Consider the following 20,706-nt stretch of genomic DNA (forward strand, 5'->3'; position numbering starts at 1 on the left):
AGTCGGCAACAAGCAGTCAAACAGGATATAGAAACGCTCAGAAATGTCCACCTAGGCAAAACAAGACTTCGCGGTGCACTGAGGTGAGTGGCAGTCCTTTATAGTCCGGGTGATGGGTAACAGCTGGCGAGAAATCAGTCCAAGGTACGGGCTATTGGGAAATGTAGTGCAATAGTGTGTTAGTATTCTGGTGATGGCTCCCTCCGGTGGCCAGAGGAGGGAGTCACGGAGTCCGTCACTCTGACATTGGTATTGTGACATGGTGTGAAAATTAATGTATTTATTATTATTATTTACAAATTGCAGCACCTGTAATAGGCTACTACAAATTGGAAATACACCTATATATATATATCATTCGACTTACTTTCCACAAACTGTGTATTGTAGTACTTTGATCACAGCTTTTAAAGGACAACATAGAAGTAAACATATTATTATGTCTATTATGTTGTCTTGACTACAAAAAAGTATTGAACATTTCCACTGTTATCAGGCCTATACGCTTTGAACAGAAATTGCACTACACTCTTCCGGAAAGTGCTGGCTTAAAATAACGCTGAGTTGAGGGGAACCCCCTGCGATGGGTTCTCAGGATGTAATTCATAAATTTAGTCTGTCTTATTTGTCTTCTCTCTTTCCTCTTTTCATTCTTATTGTTTCTCTCTGCTGGCGTCTCCTCTGTCACAGTGCTGCACTTTTCCTCTCACTCTTTCAAACCTGCTCTGCTTAGACAAGCAAACATTTACAGATGAAACTGCCTCCCTTCCAACACAATGACTCAGAGTTTATTATGTTTCTGAAAGAGACGAGCATGGGAAGCATAAACCTGCAGCCTCTCACAATCTCCAGCAATCTGTTCAGCGAGTAAGACTTCAGTTGCACTTCAGGCTTGCACAATTCTCTGCCAGAAACTGATCTGGTACCTCCTCACCCCTCACTACTCTCGATGGCGGAACAGTCAAGGGGTACGTGGAGATCCCCCCGGTGGAGAGGGACGTCGTGATGCAACTGTGTCTGTGTCCGCTTTCTCTTGACCGGGTAATCCGTGTGTCCTATCCAAGGCTTGTAAGTTCTTGTCCACTCTAACAAGCAAGGCTTACAGAGCTTGTGGACAGGCTGTTTTGGCTTTGCATGCCATGGCACTTTTACAAGTGCATTAAGCCCAAGTGCTCATGGACATGCACGAGGGTAGGCCTGACCCAGAGCTTTTGCGAGAGCTCTGTGCGGTGACAGACCTCGCACTCTGGGCGACGAAAGTCACCGCACGTTCAAACGGTCAGGCGATGTCCACATTAGTGGTCCAGGAGTGCCATCTCTGGGTCAACCTGGCGGAAATGAGGGAGACCGATAAGTATCGGTTCCTGGACTCCCCCATTTCCCAGGCTTGGCTATTCAGCGTCTCGATCGAGAGCTTTGCCCAGCATTTCTCGAATGCACAGAAGCAGACAGAGGCGATCCGACACATCCTGCCCCAGCAGGCTGCTGCCGCCTCCACTCCCGCTAAGCCCAAGCAGCAGCTTCCACCTGGGCAACATCATGGAGCTGGTTGTAGGAAGGCTGCCCAGCCCGTCCAGGCCGCTGCCAAGCCAGGTGGCAAGCGGAAGGCTAAACGACCCTGGGTCGTACTGGTCCGTACGAACAGCACTGTGGCCGCTGCGTACATCAACCATCAGGGTGGTCTACACTGCCGTCGCATGTCGCAACTCGCCCGCCATCTCCTCCTTTGGAGTCAGAAGCATCTGAGGTCGCTTCGCGCCACTCACATTCCAGGCTTGCTCAATCATGCAGCTGACGAGCTCTCACGACAGCAAGTGCTCCCGGGGGAGTGGAGACTCAATCCCCAAGCAGTCCAGCTGATTTGGAGGCGCTTCGGGACCGCACAGGTAGACCTGTTTGCCGCCCCGAACACGTCGCACTGCCAGTTGTTTTACTCCCTGACCAAGGGGACCCTCGGCACAGATGCACTGGCACACAGCTGGCCCCGGGGCCTGCGCAAGTATGTATTTCCCCCAGTGAGCTTTCTTGCACAGACACCTCGGGGAGGATGAGGAGCAGGTCCTGTTAGTTGCGCCATATTGGCCCAACCGGACCTGGTTCCCGGAACTGAATTCCTGGACTGGATCTGTTTCAACTTTCAGCATCATTACTCCAGTCTTTAGTGTCATATCTTTCAGAAATCATTCTAATACGCTGGTTTAACACTTAATTGTTATCAATTATTATTGGTGCTCAATAAAAGTACTTTTTTATTATACTATTTTTTTTTTCTTGCTGCTTAATATTTTTGTGGAAACTGTGATAGTTCTATTTCAGGATTCTTTGATTAATAGAAAGCAGCATTAATTTGAAATAGAAACCTTTTGTATCATTATATATTATATACTTGTCATGTCTTCAATCTGACCTGTCGTGTTTTGTTTTGACAGTTCGCCATGTGCTCTGCTGTCATTGTGGCGTCTCCCCACCCCCTTGTTATTCCATCAGCCTTATCATTCACCGCTATCACCTGTCATTTATCAGACTTTCTTAATTATTCCCCTATTTAATCATCTCATGTTTGCTGTCTTGTGCCAGATTGTTTGTGTTTGTTACCTTGCGCTCCGGCCAGCCATTCTCTTGTCTTGTCATAGTGACATCGTGTTTGTTTCCCGTTTTTGAGGCTCCAGCCTGTTTGAGTTCCTGTTAGTGTTCCTCTCTCTCCGTCTGCCGCCCAGACTGTTCTCTCGCTGTTCCTGCCTGGATCTCTCCCGTTCCCCGGCTCTGGTTTGTCTCGCTCCAGTTTCCCGTCCCTCGCCCACCAGCTGTTGCTCTCTCTGCCGGCCCGCCCACCCGGGCACTGCGATCTTCATAGCGGTCTGCTTCTTCAGCCTACCTGAAACCCGCACGGAACCGTGCTGCCAGCGTCCCCTGCTGGCTTTACTTTACTCTTTTGTTGACTATTTTTGCCCAGTTGAGTGCAAAGAACAATTGAATCTTGTCCTGATCCTTGACAGAACAATCTGGCCATGATGGATTCAGCAGACACAGACCAGGTCCGGACAGCACTCGCCCAGCAAGGTGCCCTTCTAGGCCAGCAAATTACCCAGCTTACCACCACTTCACGGGAGGTAGAGTTTCTGATAGCTCAGGTGGCCGATCTCAACGCACGGGTTATAGAGCTCCAGCGGGGAGCCCCGGGGCCTCAACCTACCAACCCTCCTGTTCAATCTTCTCCTCAGCATGAGCCCGAACCTCATGCCAACAGTCCACCACCTTAAGACGGGGATCCTAACTCCTGTCGGGCATTTTTGTCTCAATGCTCTCTAGTGTTTGCACTACAGCCCCACCGCTACGCCACCGAAGACGTGGCGTACGTCCTAACTTTGCTTACTGGTAAGGCCCGTGAATGGGGTACTGCCGTCTGGGATGCTCAATCTCCTTTTTGTCGTTATTTTGAGGACTTCCGTGAGGAAATGATCAAATTGTTTGACTGATCGGCAAGGGGTGATGAGGCCGCTTCCAGGCTGGTGCGGCTCTCGGAGGCAGGTCGTTCCGTCACAGATTATGCTATCCAGTTCCAAACCTTGGCGGCCACCTGTGATTGGAATGAGGGCGCCCTGCACTCCAGGTTTCTAGAAGGGCTGGATGACAGCATCCAGGATGAAATTGCCAACAATGAGCTGCCCCGTGACATTGATTCCTTGGTTGACCTGGCTCTTCGTATATAAGCTTGGATCCTTCGTCGGCGCCAGCGGCGGTCCGTTAACCCATTTTGGAGGTTGGGAGAGGGCTCACTTCCCCAAGTCACCCCGTCCAGTCTTCACCCCTCCCCACAGACCCTGAACCCATGCAATTGGGACGTCTCCGCCTCACACCTCAGGAGAAGCAGGATCGTCTGGCTCGAGGTTTATGTCTGTACTGTGGGAAACCTGGGCACTTTGCTATCAAGTGTCCTTTAAAAGCCAAGGCCCACCAGTGAACCGTGGACTCCTGGTAGGCGCATCTCCTTGTGTTAATTCCCTTTGTTCTCGCACGCTGTTTCCCGTCTCCGTCCAGCATGAGGGCTCCTCCAACTCCTGGCAGGCCCTCGTGGATTCTGGGGCTGAGGGCAATTTTCTGGACAGCGCTATCGCTAAGCAGTGGGGCATTCCAGCTATCCCTCTCTCCTCGCCTATTCCGGTGCTGGTCAGCTTATCTCCACCATTACCCACACCACCCCTCGCGTAAGTTTAGTTGTCTCTGACAATCACCGGGAGGATATTGAGCTGTACCTACTGAATTCCCCGGGTGCCCCTGTCATCTTGGGGAATCCGTGGCTGGTGCAGCACAACCCTCACATGGATTGGTCTGGGAGTTCTGTGTTAGCTTGGAGTCAGTTTTGTTTAGCGTCTTGTCTTGGTGCTGCTTCTTCTGGTTCCCCATCGGCCGAATTATTGTGCTATTGACCTCCTCCCAGGCACTTCTCTGTTCAAGGGTCGGTTATATTTCCTTTCTGGTCCTGAACGAGAGGCCATGGACAGGTATATTCAAGAATCTCTCAATGCCGGTCTCATCCGCCCCTCTTCCTCTCCCACCGGGGCAGGGTTCTTCTTCATTGGGAAGAAGGACGGCTCCTTGCGCCCTTGCATTGACTACAGAGGGTTAAACGACATTACTGTTAAGAACAGGTACCCCCTACGTCTCATGTCGTCTGCTTTTGAGTTATTGCAGGGAGCTCAGGTCTTCACCAAGTTAGACCTCCTCAATGCATACCATCTGGTGCGGATTCGTGAGGGGGATGAGTGGAAGACAGCGTTTAATACCCCTACAGGACACTTTGAATACTTGGTCCTACCTTTTGGTCTGACTAACGCTCCTGCTGTCTTCCAGGCCTTGTTCAATGACGTGCTGAGGGACATGGTAAACAAGTTTGTCTTTGTGTATCTGGATGATATTCTCATCTTTTCCCCTTCCCTACAGGTGCACACTACGTCCGCAAGGTCCTTCAACGGCTATTAGAGAATCAGCTCTTTGTTAAGGCGGAGAAGTGCGAGTTCCACTCCAAGTCGGTTACATTCCTGGGGTATGTCATCTCAACTGATGGGATCAGGGCTGATCCCGCTAAGGTAAGGGCCGTAGCCGAGTGGCCAGTCCCCAACACCCGTAAGGCTCTGCAGCGGTTCCTGGGCTTCGCCAATTTTTATAGGCGCTTCATCAGGAACTTCAGTCCGGTAGCTGCACCCTTAACGGCTCTCACCTCCACCAAAGTACCTTTCAGATGGAGTAGTCAGACTCAGGAGTCCTTTGATGTTCTTAAGTCCCGTTTCATCTCTGCTCCTGTTCTCTCTATTCCAGATCCTGATCGGCAATTCATTGTCGAGGTGGATGCCTCCGATGTTGGGGTAGGCGCGGTCCTGTCTCAGCGGAGTCATAAAGACAGGAAGGTGCACCCTTGCGCCTTCTTCTCCCTTCTCTTTAACTTCACCCTCTCGTACCGGCCGGGTTCCAAGAATGTCAAGCCTGATGCCCTCTCTTGTCTGTTCGAGGCTCCTGGGGAGGGGGCGCCGGCCGAGGCCATCCTTCCCAAGGGGGTGGTGGTGGGGTCTCTCTACTGGGACGTCGAGAGGCGAGTGGAGGAGGCCGGTCGAGGAGTGGAAGTGCCAGAGGAGTGCCCGGAGGGTTGGCTGTTTGTGCCGGTTGCGTTGCGTCTTGATGTCCTCCGGTGGGGCCACGAATCCAGGTTGGTCTGTCACCCAGGAATTCGGAGATCGCTGGCTGCCATCCGCCAGCGGTTTTGGTGGCCTTCCATGGCCCCGGATGGCCATACCGTATCACCAAGGTTCTGAGTCCAGTGGCGATTAGGCTCAAGCTTCCCTCTTCACTTGGTCGGGTTCACCCTGTTTTTCATGTATCCAGGGTCAAGCCTGTGTTTAGGTCACATCTTAACCCTGTTACTACTTCCCCTGCCCCCCCTCCCCCTCGCTTGGTGGATGGCTTTCCTGTTTACACTGTCAGGAGACTGTTGGATGTCAGATGCCAGGGCAGGGGCTTCCAGTATCTAGTGGACTGGGAGGGCTACGGTCCGGAGGAGAGGAGCTGGGTTCCGGCTCGGGACATCTTGGACCAGACGCTGGTCGAGGACTTCCGTCGGCGACGAGGTGAGCCCCTCCCTAGGGCGCCTGGTGGCGCTCCTCGGGGAGGGGGGTACTGTCATGTCTTCGATCTGATCTGTCGTGTTTTGTTTTGACAGTTCGCCATGTGCTCTGCTGTCATTGTGGCGTCTCCCCACCCCCTTGTTATTCCATCAGCGTTATCATTCACCGCTATCACCTGTCATTTATCAGACTTCCTTAATTATTCCCCTATTTAATCCTCTCGTGTTTGCTGTCTTGTGCCAGACTGTTTGTGTTTGTTACCTTGCGCTCCGGCCAGCCATTCTCTTGTCTTGTCATAGTGATATCGTGTTTGTTTCCCGTTTTTGAGGCTCCAGTGCCTGTTTGAGTTCCTGTTAGTGTTCCTCTCTCTCCCTCTGCCACCTAGACTGTTCTCTCGCTGTTCCTGCCTGGATCTCTCCCGTTCCCCGGCTCTGGGTTGCCTCGCTCCAGTTTCCCGTCCCTCGCCCACCAGCTGTCGCTCTCTCTGCCGGCCCTCCCACCCGGGCGCTGCGATCTTCGTAGCGGTCTGCTTCTTCAGCCCACCTGAAACCCGCAAGGAACCGTGCTGCCAGAACCCCCTGCTGGCTTTACTTTACTCTTTTGTTGACTATTTTTGCCCAGTTGAGAGCAAAGAACAATTGAATCTCGTCCTGATCCTTGACAATACTTTTCTGTCACTTTTGATCAATGTAATGCATCCTAGTTGAATGAAGATATTTCCATTTATTTATTTAATTATTTATTTAAAAAAAAGGATCTTACCCCAAACTTTGAAATGGAAGTATATCACAGTTCCCACAAAAACATTAAAGGGGTGGTAAACCACGATTTCACTATTCTAACTTTAGCTAACGTGTAATGTTGCTGCTTGAGCATAAACAACATCTGCAAAGTTACAACGTTCAAAGTTTAAAGCAAAGGGAGATATTTGCTTTTAAAGAAATCAGTTTCTAAGGACTACAGCAAACGGCCGCTAGGGACTACTACACATTCACCCAGGTTTTGCTGACATCACCAGGCCCAATATTTACATAAACCCCTCCTCCGGGGAATATGAAATAAGGGGGGGTGAGGCCATTTTGTATCGCGGCGCTGTTGTGGTATAGTAGGCTGGAGTGTTGTTGCCGCGATGCCAAGGAAACGCTGTTATTTTCATCCGGATTGCAGGTCTGGGGTACTTGCTCTGTTCAGCCTTCATAGGGACGGGGGTGCGTTGCAGAGCGTTTAACATACAGCATGTTATATGCACGTGTGTTTGAGTCAGCGGGGAATCAGGCACGCGCAGGGCTCCCTGCAGCACATCCACGGAGGAGAACATCCACCGTCTTCGCGATTTCAATGTCAGATTTGCACAACGTCAGCTGCGTGAAAAAAACACTGCCGGTGCGTGGATGCATGACGCGCGCGCTGCACATTTCACGGAGGACAACACAAACTTCCACAAACTTCGCGAGTTCAATACAGGATATGCACAACGGCTTGTCCTGAAAGCTGGATTTACAAACAGAAGCTGTTCACGGGCCACAACCTGTAAGTCTGATTTATTTTTCATCGATGTGTTTTCCTGTAATATGTTGTAGCAAGGAAGTAAACAGATGACAACGCTGTTCTGCAAACCAGTCTGTTAAATGCTCATTCATACTTAACGTTATCCGACGAACACCTATCGTTACAAACACTAACGTTAAAATCTCAACAGCGAACCTGGCATTAGTGTAAATGATTCTTTGATTAGAGCTTTTATGTATTGTTTATCTACAGGCATGCTAAACATGGTTCTGTGTGTGATTTGGCTAACTTACTAGTTTAAGCCAGTGCTTAGTGTTTGTTTTGGGTTAGTTCTTGTGACAGATATTTGGCTATAATCGTTCTAAAAATACAAAAGTTAAAGTGCCATTCAGTAGCGATCATTATAGATCCGCAGTCTTTACTCTTGAGGACTGAACAGGTTCTGCTCGATCATCTTCACTCAAATGTTCTGGGTCTGATTCGGGCTCAGATTGGTATGGTTTTATTGACGCCGTTGTTTCTAACACTGACCAAAGCACAGCCTCCGATAAAGGTAAGGGCCGTGACGTTTCCGACAAACGTGCACTAGGCGTTTAGCGAATCACAACACACTGGGCCAGCTAACCAATCTGAGCCCATCGCGTATTTTTGAGGGACTGGCTTCATACAACCCGGAAAGCATCAGACCATTTTACAAGGAGGGACAGAGCAGTGTAGAATAAAGGTCAAATATATGAAAAATAAGGCAATTTTTTTTCAAATGAAGCATGAACACATGTTACAGTGCACCCCACAAACACAGTCAAGCCTTCAAAAGAATGTGTTTTACCACCCCTTTAAGCAGCAAAAACTTTGAAATGTTTCTTGAGCAGCAAATCAGCATATTAGAATTATTCAAATATAATGATATCCATTCTGTTATTGATCTTTTTGGGTGAGGTTAGTAGTATATCTTGAGTGTATGTGGTGTATTATCCCATGTGATCACTTTTGATAATGTTTTTCTATTGGTACAATGTGCATAACCCTATAATGCATACTATCTACTGTGATTAAGCACGTTTGCTGTTGTCGCTCTAGTGTCCATTAGTGATCCGTTACATAACACCAAATTATCAACTATCATATTGTAAGGAACTCACTGCAAGGAAATTATATCACTGCATTTCTAAGAAACATGACACATATCATTATGTCATCAGGGTCAAGACAATATCCAAAGGGCGGTTCCTCTTGGGGGAAAAGCTAACCTAACTTTTGTTTCAACTTCTGCGCTGACGTCCCTTCTGTAACGTTGAGCTTCACCTGATGTGGTTCATCACCAAGGACAGAGGACACATGAGCAGACCAGAGGAAGACGCCACAAGTCAGGCAACAAATCACAAGATTCAGCTGCCGTCGCTTTAGTATCGTTTGACTCGCATTCAACAGACAGTAGCCTGCGTGCGATGTGAATGATCTAATCTGTTAACATGGGCGCCGAAACGATCGCGGCACTGCTGCTTCTGCTCCTGCGATGCGCTGCCGCGCCGCCTCTGCGTGCGATGTGAATGATCTAATCTGTTAAGGCCCGGGTATACTTCACTCAACGCACCCGGACGCGTCACGCGCGCAGCCCTGTCCGCGCGTCTTTCAAAGTATACCACACAACGGATGCGCGCGGATGATCGCGTTCGACACATGCGCGGTAAAAAAAGTGTCTATGCTCTACCAGACATCGGAGGACAGCACTGAGTCCTGTCATCAACGGGACATTCGCTGGGCATGATCGAAGAAGAACTGTAGTGCATCCAACATTGCAACATAGTTTGGAAGAAACACTGAAGAATCAAAAATTCTCTCTTTTTTTCAAGTGTGTTGTTTTTAAACCGGTCTTTGCACACTCTTCTTCGACGGCTGAACACTGTGCTCAATACTGTGCGTATTGCCACCTAGTGGACTCTTCTGTACTGCTGGCGCATGCGCTGTTGCACGCGGACCGTCCGCGCGGTCTGAAAATTTGGGCTGTGCGGGGACGGGGAGTGCGGCCGGCCGCGAACCCTCCGAGTGACGAAAATTACGTCATGCGGGCGGTGCACGAACGCGGACGGCCGAAGTATACCCGGGCCTTCAACATGGGCGCCGAAAAAAATACGCACTGCTTACGCCCTGCTAGCGCGCCTGCCACACTAAAATCAAGCACGTTGGCAATACAACTAACTTCACGAACCATGTTTATCGTTGGCATCCTGAGTTGGCTTCAACAACAACAACAACACCACAAAAAGGCGATACATCCCAGCCAAGAATTGACGAGTCCCTAGTGTCAACGTTACTGTGTGTGTTGCACTGAATATTTTTATTGCTGGGTGCCTGGGTGGTGGTTGTTGTTACAATAGTGTGACTGTAATTACGGATTAATATTTGCACAGGAGTTCATGAAGTGCCCTGTCTTAGAGCAAAAGAGCAAACTTAGAGCAAATTACTGTAATTAGTAATTACTGCAGAGTTATTATGTTTTTCACTTTAGAATACTGATCCAAATAATTAGTAATTCCTTAAGAAGGATGTAGGAACACTTGAGTCATTACTAGTGGGTTACCATTACCTTCACTTTGGAATTAATTATATATTATCCATTATTTATTTTAATTATGAACCTGTATACAGTAGTTCTTAGTAGTCCTCTGGAAGTTATGAAAAATAGTAGTTACCGATTAGCTAATATTGAACTACCACATTCGACTAAGCACTATTACTTACTAATTTATTAATCAGAGTTTCTTGTTAGTTAATAGTAGTTACTAGAATGGTAATATTGTGTTACTCATTTGTTCTTCTGTAGTTATTCAATAATGAAGGAACAATATTCTAAAGTGTTACTGTTTGTTCTGTGTGGAATACCAAAGTCAGAGATTTCCCGACATCCACAGAGAAAGGGGGGTCTTGATTCCAGGAGGCTAAGAGGGTCAGAAAGCAGCAGAGCCGGGGGCCATTGCTGTCCTGAGAAAACACGCAAAGATTCAATGCGGAGGTGGACTGCAAACATTAGCTGAGCTGAGAGGTCATCTGGCTTTATTTAGACGAAAGCAATATGGTGAGGAGAAATAAATTGTTAGACCATTAACTTTTTGTGTGAACAACAGAATACAAAAGAGAGTTGTGAAATGTCACAAACCAACAAATCAAGTTCAAATAACATAATTTACCAAATTTCCTATTACAAAAGAAAATAAAAAAATGATGTATCATCTAAAACATCGGAGGAACTCAAGATGAAGTTCCTGTTTTTAAGGAAGTGACAGACAGTGTTCATCCGTAGAGCTTCAAGGTAGACAGCTACGGTAAGTCTTCCTTTGTTTTAAATCATGTGAAACTACAGTACTCAAAAAAAGAAGCTAATTAATTCAGCTCAAATTGAGTTTAATCAATATGATGGAGTTTTTCAAAAGTCAACTTCTGTATAGGTGAAATTTAGAATAATGCTGCTTTCAAACATGTTTATTTATTAATATTTAGTATTGGTATTATTGATTGGTAACACTTTACAGTAAGGTTCTATTTGTTACCATTACTACGTTATTTAACATGAACAACAATGAACTGCCCTTCTACAGCATTTGTTGAATGTTGATCTCAGCATTTACTAATACATTATTAAGATCAAAAGTTGTATGCACTGTGAACTAACATGAACATTTATAATAAATATATTTTTATAACATTGATAAATGTTAATAAAGGCTGTACAAATATATTAGTCATATTCATGTAAAATGAGACCTTATTGTATTATTGTTAGCATTTTATTTGGCTACAGACTAGAAGTGAAACATATATGGTCTCACGTTTTGGCACTGCATGTAACAAATCTAGTGAGCATCTAATGATACAAAAAGAAATATCTAAATATTTACAAAAAGTAATGAATAAAAGTGAGCAAAAATTATACTCATGGGTCAATGAGGTGAGAAATAGTTTGCGTGGGTGTGCTGAGCTGTGACATTAAGTGTAGTCTAAGAATTCAGGACAGGAAGCTGAACTCAAATCTATTTTTGAAACTGTCAAAGTATGAGTGATAAAGAGGAAATTAGTTGCAAAGAAAAAGTTGATTCTCTTTTAAGAATATTGAAAGAACTAGTTCAGTTCAGTGACGTGACATAACTGCCAGATTCTGTAAGTAACAATAACTGTAAGTAACTATAAAGTTAGTTTATTCTTCTCCCAGTTCACCGGCCACACTTACATGTATTTTGGGAGAAACTGATTGTGGTGAGCAGCGAGGCCGAGGGACCGTGAGGGCGGGACGAGGCGGCGCTTATCAGAGAGGATGAGCGCCAGCTGCGAGCCGCAGCGATCTCGGCCCTTGCGGAGGAGTGAGGGAGTATAAAGGAGGAGCGACGACAGTGAGGGACGAGAGAGGACCAGGCCTGGAATTTGCGTTATGTTTTATTTTAGTTGTGTTATCCGCTGCAGTCGTCCGTGAGGGGCTGCAGCCTTTATTTTCACTTTGTGTTTGTGTGTAGGCGGCAGTCGGCCGTGAGGGGCTGCCGCCGCCATATTTATTTTGTCTTTATTTTTGATTAAATACTTTGATTGTTCGCCGGTTCCCGCCTCCTTCTTCCCGTACAAACAACCTTTACTACACTGATGAATTCATGTGATGTAAATCTGGCTGACAGGACTCTCTGAACGGCGCGAGCAAACATGGCGGTGCCCATTTCACGTTATAGATCAAGATAATTTATAAAGGTTTTTAAAACACTCACTTACACGTATTTACACACATGCATGATCTTGCGTTATTTTCTTATCATTCTCACGTGTGTTTGGTTGTGAAACATAGTTTGCGGAACGGACAGAGTTGTCAGTGATTCTTCCATCGTGCAGTGTGAACACAACAGCGACTGAATGCTACTCCAGATAGTCATGCAGTGTGAAAAGAACTGAGATCTGATGACTTTTAAAATCCTGCAGTGCTCGGAATAACTCTCATTAGAGTACTGTTAGTAGAATATTAGTTTAGGCTTAGGGTTCGGGTAAGTAGAACAAGTTGACATGTAGTTGCAAAGTTACTTATAGTTAGTGAATGTCTGTTGAGGGACCATCAAAATAAAGTCAAGTCAAGTCACCTTTATTTATATAGCGCTTTTTACAATACAGATTGTTTCAAAGTAGCTTTACAGTGATAACAGGAAAATAACAAAGTTTGCAACAAAGCCGCTCTGGAGAAAACAATGTTGTCATCGTTCAGCTCAGCTCAGTTCTCATACAATAGTGTCAATGCAGGCAGATCAGTAATACAGTTGAATATTTAGTGTCCCCAACTAAGCCAAATGCCAAAGGCAAAAGAGGCGACGGTGGCAAGGAACCAAAACTCCATCAGGTGACAGAATGGAGACATTTTTTTGGGGAGAATCCAGGCTCAGTCGGGGTGCCAGTTCTCCTCTGGCCAACAAACAAACAGTCCATGATTATGATTAAGGCAACATTTCAGGTCAGAAGTCAGATTGAATCAGAACATGAGAGATGGTGGTCCAGTGGGTTAAACCATGGAGCTGATATGCAGAAGGTTGCTGGTTCGATCCCAGTGGTCACCACCAGTGTGTCCTTGAGCAAGGCACTTTACTCCACGTTGCTCCAGGGGGATTGTCCCTGTAATAAGTGCACTGTAAGTCGCTTTGGATAAGCGTCTGCCAAATGCATAAATGTAAATGTAAACATTCAGAATATTTGTCCAGACTGCTAGTTGACACGTTATTGCAAAGTTACTTAAAGTTAGTAGAATATCTAAAGTGCACTATCGAAATAAAGTGTTACCTATTTTTAAAGCATGTATTAGTCTTGTGTTAATGTTAGTAAAAATCGAATTGTTCATTGCTTATGTTAGTTCACAGTGCATTAACAAATGAATACATCTTTGGATTTTTAAAATATATTAGTGATGAATAAAGGATGAAATTAACAATAACTAAGATTAATAAATGCTGTAGAAGTATTCTTTATTGTTAACTAAAATCGAATACTTTTACTGTTAGATAATGTTAACATATAAAACCTTATTGAAAAGTGTTAGTGGTATTTTGGAAAATGTCCCTTTTTTGTATAGTAAAATTCAACCTCTCTTCCAGCAGATAAAGATCTGCCTCATGTCTGGGTCGCCATCTAGCTCGATCATGGACCAGAACACAACCAATTCAACTCAAGGATCTTGTGAAATGCCAGCTCGTATATTCTTTATATCTGTATACTCTCTGATTTTTCTGGCAAGCCTGGCACTCAACAGCATTGCAATATATGTGTATTTTTGTAAAGCTACAAAACAGTCCAGCATCACAGTCTATCTCAAGAATCTGGTTATAGCTGACTTGTTTGTCTGCCTGTGTTTGATATTACGCATTGCCAAATATGCGAGCACTTCAGCGGAAATTCAGCTTATCTACTGTAACTTTGGTGCTCCAGCTTCCTACCTCAACATGTACTCCAGTATTCTCTTCATGGGCTACATTGCTGCAAACAGGTATGGATGTTCGTCCCGTCTATCCATCCATCTGTCCGTCTGTTCGTCGATCCATTAATCCATACATCCATTTATCCTTGTAATAAATAAACGTTTGAATATATACAGATACAGTAATGGCCAAAAGTATTTCCAAAGATTTTTTTTAATCACCCTTTTTGATTAAATGATCAAATTATGAGGGAAATATTTTATATTTTGTGAAGGAAAAACAAATCTCTAAACTTGATTAAGATATTTATCCAGAACAGGCCAATGGGCCATTGGTGTGCGAGATTTGCATCTCGCGCTCCGCCCCGCGCCGCGGGTATAAGTAGGAAGCGAGAGCATCGCACTGACGTTTTTCACTGAGGAGCCGAACTAGTGAAAAGGAAAACGCCACAGTTACTACCACTTCCAGCGCCCAGCGAGAGCCCCTCAGACCCCGTTCTGATGCGGGCAGGGAGATTCAAGCAGGGAGAGTCACACTGCTGTTCCGCAAAGCTCATTCAGCAGACTTATTGGATAACGCTGGGAAAGCGTGCCAGGAGGACGCTGCGGGAGCCACATCATGCCCGGAGGGAGTTACCATGTGGAGAGAACACGTATGGGCTGGCCGTGGGCAGCACAACATACGGAAGTCCCAGAGGTGGCCCTGGCCTATACAGGTGGGGGACGACACCGTACTGAGACGGCAGAGGAACTCTGCCAAGGGAAAGACACGAGCTCGCCGTAGGGAGCTGTACCGTGGAGAATACACGTATGGGACCGCCGTAGGGGTCACGACATACAGAACCCAGTCTGACACAAGTTCCACCAATGCATACAAGTGCCAGACCTGGCGTCGGACGCTCCGCCACATCCGACTGCCGAGGGGTGCGGAGGACTCAACAGGGTTCGCCAATCCTGGGGAACTCGACTGGAGAAAATAAGCGCACGTATCCGTTCCATGGGGAAGGGAATGGTGCAGCAAGCCGACACTTAGAACGGGCACTTCAGTGAAGCTGACTATGGGAAGCGAGCACACGAGAAGCAACCGGTTCTACACGTGGGCTATAAAACCTAGCGAACGTGTTAGGTGTCGCCCAGCCCGCAGCTCTACAAATGTCTGTCAGCGAGGCGCCACGAGCCAGCTCCCAGGAAGAAGCTACACCCCTGGTGGAGTGAGCTCTAACCACGAGCGGGCAGGGCACGTCTTGGGAATCATACGCCAAGATGATGGCATCCACTATCCAGTGGGCCATCCTCTGCTTGGAGACAGCCTTTCCCTTCTGCTGTCCTCCGTAACAGACAAAGAGCTGCTCTGAGGTCCTAAAGCTTTGCGTTCTGTCAACATAGCACGCAGAGCGCAAACTGGACAGAGAAAAGCCAGGGCTGGGTCTGCCCCCTCCGAGGGCAGCGCTTTCAGGCTCACCACTTGGTCCCGGAAGGGAGTAGTGGGAACCTTGGGCACATATCCAGGCCGGGGTCTCAGGGTCACCTGAGAGTCACCTGGCCCGAATTCCAGACACGATTCGTCGTCCGAAAATGCCTGCAGGTCCCCTACCCTCTTAACTGAGGCCAATGCAATCAGGAGGATTGTCTTTAGAGACAAGATCTTAAGCTCCACTGACTGTAAAGGCTCAAAGGGCGCCCTCTGCAGTGCGGTCAGCACCAGAGTCAAGTCCCAAGAGGGTATAGAGGGAGGGCGAGGCGGATTTAATCTCCTCGCCCCCCTCAGGAACCTGACGATCAGATCGTGCTTGCCTAAGGACTCACCATTAATGAGGTCATGGTTTGCGGCGATAGCGGCAACATATACCTTGAGGGTGGAGGGAGACAGCCTTTGCTCCAACCCGTCTTGAAGGAAAGAGAGCACAGATCTGACCGAACACTTTCGGGGGTCTTCTCGGCGAGAAGACCCCCCGGGGCCAGCTGAGTGCCAGTGCATCCGTGCCGAGGGTCCCCTCGGTCAGGGAATAAAACAACTGGCAGTGGGTCGCGTCGGGGGCGGCAAACAGATCGATCTGTGCGGCCCCAAAGCGACTCCAGATCAGCTGGACCACCTGGGGGTGGAGTCTCCACTCTCCGGGGAGCAACGGTAACCGTGACAGCTCGTCGGCCGCACGATTGAGCGGGCCCGGAATGTGAATGGCACGAAGGGACCTCAGATGCTTCTGACTGCACAGGAGGAGATGGCGGGCGAGTTGGGACAAGCGGCGGGAGCGTAGACCACCCTGTTTGTTGATGTATGCAACAGCCGCAGTGCTGTCCGTCCGGACCAGAATGTGCTTGTCTTTGAACGACCCTTTGAGGCGGCTGAGAGCAAGACGAACTGCCAGCAACTCCAGGCAATTGATATGCCATTGCAGTTGGGGCCCCGTCCACAGACCCGATACTGTTGTACGTGGCACCCCAGCCCGTGGATGAGGCATCCGTGGAGACAACAGAATGCCTGGACACTTGTTCTAGAGGTACTCTTGCCCGTAGAAATGAAGGGTCTGACCACGGGCTGAAGGTTTGGCGGCATCTCGGCGTCACTTGGACACGGAGGGACCCGCTGTGCCACGCCCATCTCGGGACTCGGTCGTGTAGCCAGTGTTGAAGCGGTCTCATATGACGCAGCCCTAGCGGCGTTACTGCGGCTGCTGCTGCCATATGCCCCAGGAGCCTCTGAAATTCTTTCAGTGGTACCGCCGTACTGTGTTTGAACGTATTCAAGCAGCTCAACACCGACTGGACGCGCTCCTCGGTGAGGCGCGCTGTCATGGCGACCTAGTTGGAATTGCAAGCCGAGTCTGATGGTACAGATGACCCAGCGAGACGGGCTGGGGAGCGCTAGCCAGGCCCCCAGAGACCGAACAAGCGGGGTCATCGGTACCACAGACGTACCCGCAGCAGGGCAGCGAGGCGCAATGCAGGGACCCCAGGACGACATGGGAGTGGTCCGTGTAGGGGTCTGGGTCTGACACACGACCTGCATCTGCTGAGGGGGTGTGCGAGTGTGGGAAGGCCGCTTGAGGGCGTTCCCACAGCCGGCACCCCCTGCTGGCGATTTGGAGAGGCACCCGAGGCTGACAAGGCATGGGAGCGTTGTACACCGCCAAGCGCGCTCTCCAAATGAAGGAGGGGCTGAGCGTGGCAAGGCTTTGTGGCGTTGCACACGGTCTGCCTCACCTCCTTCCTCAGCGGGGAACAAGAGCGGCGAGGCATAGCGTCGCGCACTGTCGTCCACACACCGCTGAGAAGAGGGGAATGAGAGTGGCGAGGCTTGTAGCGTCACACACGGCCATTCTCGCCCTCTTGTGGGGAGGGGAATGAGAGCGGCGAGGCTTGTAGCGTCACACGCTGCCATTCCTGAACTCCCGAGACCAAGCGATATTGGAACTGCTCTTCTTTTTTTTATATATATATATTTTTTATTTTTTGGGTACCACTGGCTGTTTTTAACCCCAGTGGCGGAACAAAATTACTAATGGTTTTCCACCCGGCCCTCCTACGGGGGAATAATAGTTCCGAACCAAATCCGGGTCAATGGTGTTTCTGGACCAGGGTGGACATCGTCTAGCCAAGGGCCAGCGCAGTGCGCAGCTCAACCTCGGCTCAGAACTACCCTCTTGCACTAAGCAGGGCAGAGGTGGCCTGCCCGTGGCACTGCCACCCCACCGATGAGGGTAGTGAGAGAGAGGAAAACTTTATACAGATTATGGCCCTATTGGTGTTCCATATTTTTGCACCAATAGTTCCACAACGCAAAAGCCTTCCAACACACATCCGGGAAAGGCAAGGGGCAGGCAAGCAGATTTATGCGTTGCACTATGCCCCAGCAACCCGGGAAAGCATGGCTGTCAAGTATGAATCGGATTCAGCACGAGCGCCCACTATTATAGTGGGAATCTCAGCATCATCTTCATTTTCAACACATAAGCGATTGACATCTCTCCTCTGCTAGAGCCCCAAATGAAACGCTAGGTCCCCTTTTTAAGGACCAGCAATCCCATCTGTAAGCTACCAGCAGACACGTGAGACAGTGGGCGTGGCCGTGAGACGGCACATGGCGTGCTGAACACTCAAGCCCTTATGAAAAAGGCAAGACGAACAATGCGCCGACGGGGCTATGCTCTCATGAGAGAGCATAGACCACCCACAAACACAGTCTCAACATGCGGAGGCGCCGAGTGACGCGTGCTGAGCTGCCGTGGCAACCTGCGCTGTCACCCGGCACCCAGATGGCACACGCGCGCTGAACACTCAAACCCTCACGCGGAAGGTGAGATGACCAGCGCGTCGACGTGATCCTGTTCCCCTGAGAGAACAAGGATCACCCACGAACACGGTCTCAACATGTTTATGCGAGAGGGATCGTGGCCGTCAGGACAGGAAACAACCGCATCCAGAAACGCACGGGTGGAATGACGTCTTGAAAAAGACGCAGTGTCACTCCCGAGTTGCTCTTTTTGTGAGGAAACGCTCTTTTCAGAAGTGCTGAAGCACCCAGGACAGACCGCGGCAACACACAGGAGATAGTGCAGCCTGTTTTTGCACTCAAGGAAATGCCCACCGATACCAATGGTGCTGTTTAAACAGCAAATGTTTCACTGCAGCTGAGTTCTCGCGGTTGTACTGGAGAAATGCCGTCACACCAGCAAAGCGTCCTCAAAGTTCTCTGTTGAATCTTCACTGATAGGTAAACAGGAAGTTTTTGACTCTTCATCTATGCCGTTCGGCTCCGAAGTAAATGACGTCAGTGCGATGCTCTCGCTTCCTACTTATACCCGCGGCGCGGGGCGGAGCGCGAGATGCAAATCTCGCACGCCAATGGCCCATTGGCCTGTTCTCTAAATCTCGAAGCTGGTAGGGGCTCTCTAAAATGATCCCAATTCGTCGGTATTACCGATGTACGTCGTAGTGACCGACTGAAAGTGAAGAACAAAAAAGCTCACAGGAGAAAGCATACATTGACTAAAACTGTTATTAATATTTCATTGGTTCTCGATAATTTTTTGCATTTGTTCATTATTTTTATTTTTATTTTTTTATGAGAGCCTGGCCAAAAATTACGTTGACACAATTTGGCATGTGTTATCACAAATAAAAATAAAACAACTGACTTCAAGCACAACTATACAATGCTTACAAAGTCTTACAAACACATTTGACTAATATTTAAATAAAGTATGTGAGTATGTCATTTTTCATAGGCCAGACATCACTTTTGGCCACTACTGCATTTAAAAAAATATTACACAACTAAAGAAAAGGCTAATCTAATTAGCAGTTCAACATATGATTATATTTAACTTCAGCAGCAAGTCATGGAACTGCAAATGTCACATACAGCCTTCTCTGTATTCTTTGAATTCTTTGCTCCTTTGTTTCAGGTACATGAAGATTGTACGGCCACTGGAGACTCACAGATTGCAAACAGTCCGCGCGACCCGCTACATCTGCATAGTGACCTGGGCTCTCCTGTGGTGCTTTATTTGTGTCTGCATTGTTTTTGTCAGTACTGATAAAGAAAACACTCCCCACAGTGGTTTCAACTGTGAAAGCTTTCATAACAGCTTGCTGAAACGGATCTACTTAGTCGTGCAGATCGCTGCCTTTTTAATGTTTTTTTCTGTTCTGGTATCCCTGATTCTGTTTTACTGGGTGATTGTACAGAAGCTTCGTCAAGCTCAGCGCACTTTGCCGGAGCAGCCTGGGAACACTAAGCTCAGCAAGTCAAAACGTAACATGCAAGTACTGGTGCTGGTTTTCTGTGTGTGTTTCGTTCCCTATCATATGGTGAGACTGCCATACGTGTTCATCAGTCCCCGGATGCAAGACTGTACAGCAGCTCAGGCATTCAACATCCTAAAGGAGCTGACCGTCCTGCTTGCAGTACTAAATGCCTCCTTGGATCCACTTATTTACTTTGTCTTTTGCAGGACCTTCAGGGCCCAGCTTAACCTTCAAAGATTTCAACAAAGGAACTAGTAAGTTGAGTGAAGCTGAAATGTGTGATTGCTGCACTACTTGCTGCAAAAAACTGAAAAAATTAAAATCCAGCTAACATTTCATGGTGGGGCCAATGTAGCCAAGATATGGGCGTGAAGTATGGGCCCTACATGGATATTTTCATGAGTTCCATGTCAACCCTATCTGAATTAGTCCCAGTATGGGCCTCAAATTGGTTTGTCAATGGGTTCAATGTCACACTCATTTGAATTAGCTCCAATATGTGCCCCAAAAAGGCTTTTCCATGGGTTCCATCTCAGCCCTATCTGAATTAGTCCCATTGTGGGCCCACATGGGTTTGTCCATGGGGTTCCATGTCGCCCCTATCTGTTTTAGTCCATACTGTCCTAATTCAGAGGTGTTCTAGGGCTGGCATGAAACCCATGGACAAACCCATGTAGGGCCCATACCTCAGGCCCATATTGAGCCTACATTGGCCCCACCATGAAATGTTGGCTGGGAACAGATTCACATCCCCCATATTTGATATATATATATAAACAAATATAAAGTGATGTCCAGCCTAGGTAAATTGACCTCTTCACTATTTATCTAAATATTATTATTATTAATAAGCTTAAACTGTGCCTGACAAACACAACATCCATATTTAAGTCCCCTTTC

General features: G+C 47.8%; 1 protein-coding gene across 1 annotated transcript; it reads left to right on the forward strand.

Moving 5' to 3' along the window:
• Positions 1 to 13,780: 13,780 nt before the first annotated feature.
• On the forward strand, positions 13,781 to 20,061 carry LOC307130304 (G-protein coupled receptor 87-like; the record flags this gene model as incomplete). Its single annotated transcript, XM_079823272.1, has 2 exons — positions 13,781 to 14,124; positions 19,464 to 20,061. 2 exons carry the CDS (start codon positions 13,781 to 13,783, stop codon positions 20,059 to 20,061), a joined length of 942 nt encoding a protein of 313 aa, XP_079679398.1.
• Positions 20,062 to 20,706: the final 645 nt, after the last annotated feature.

This window comes from Gobio gobio, assembly GCF_949357685.1.
Source record: "Gobio gobio genome assembly, chromosome: 8".
Lineage (NCBI taxonomy): Eukaryota > Metazoa > Chordata > Actinopteri > Cypriniformes > Gobionidae > Gobio > Gobio gobio.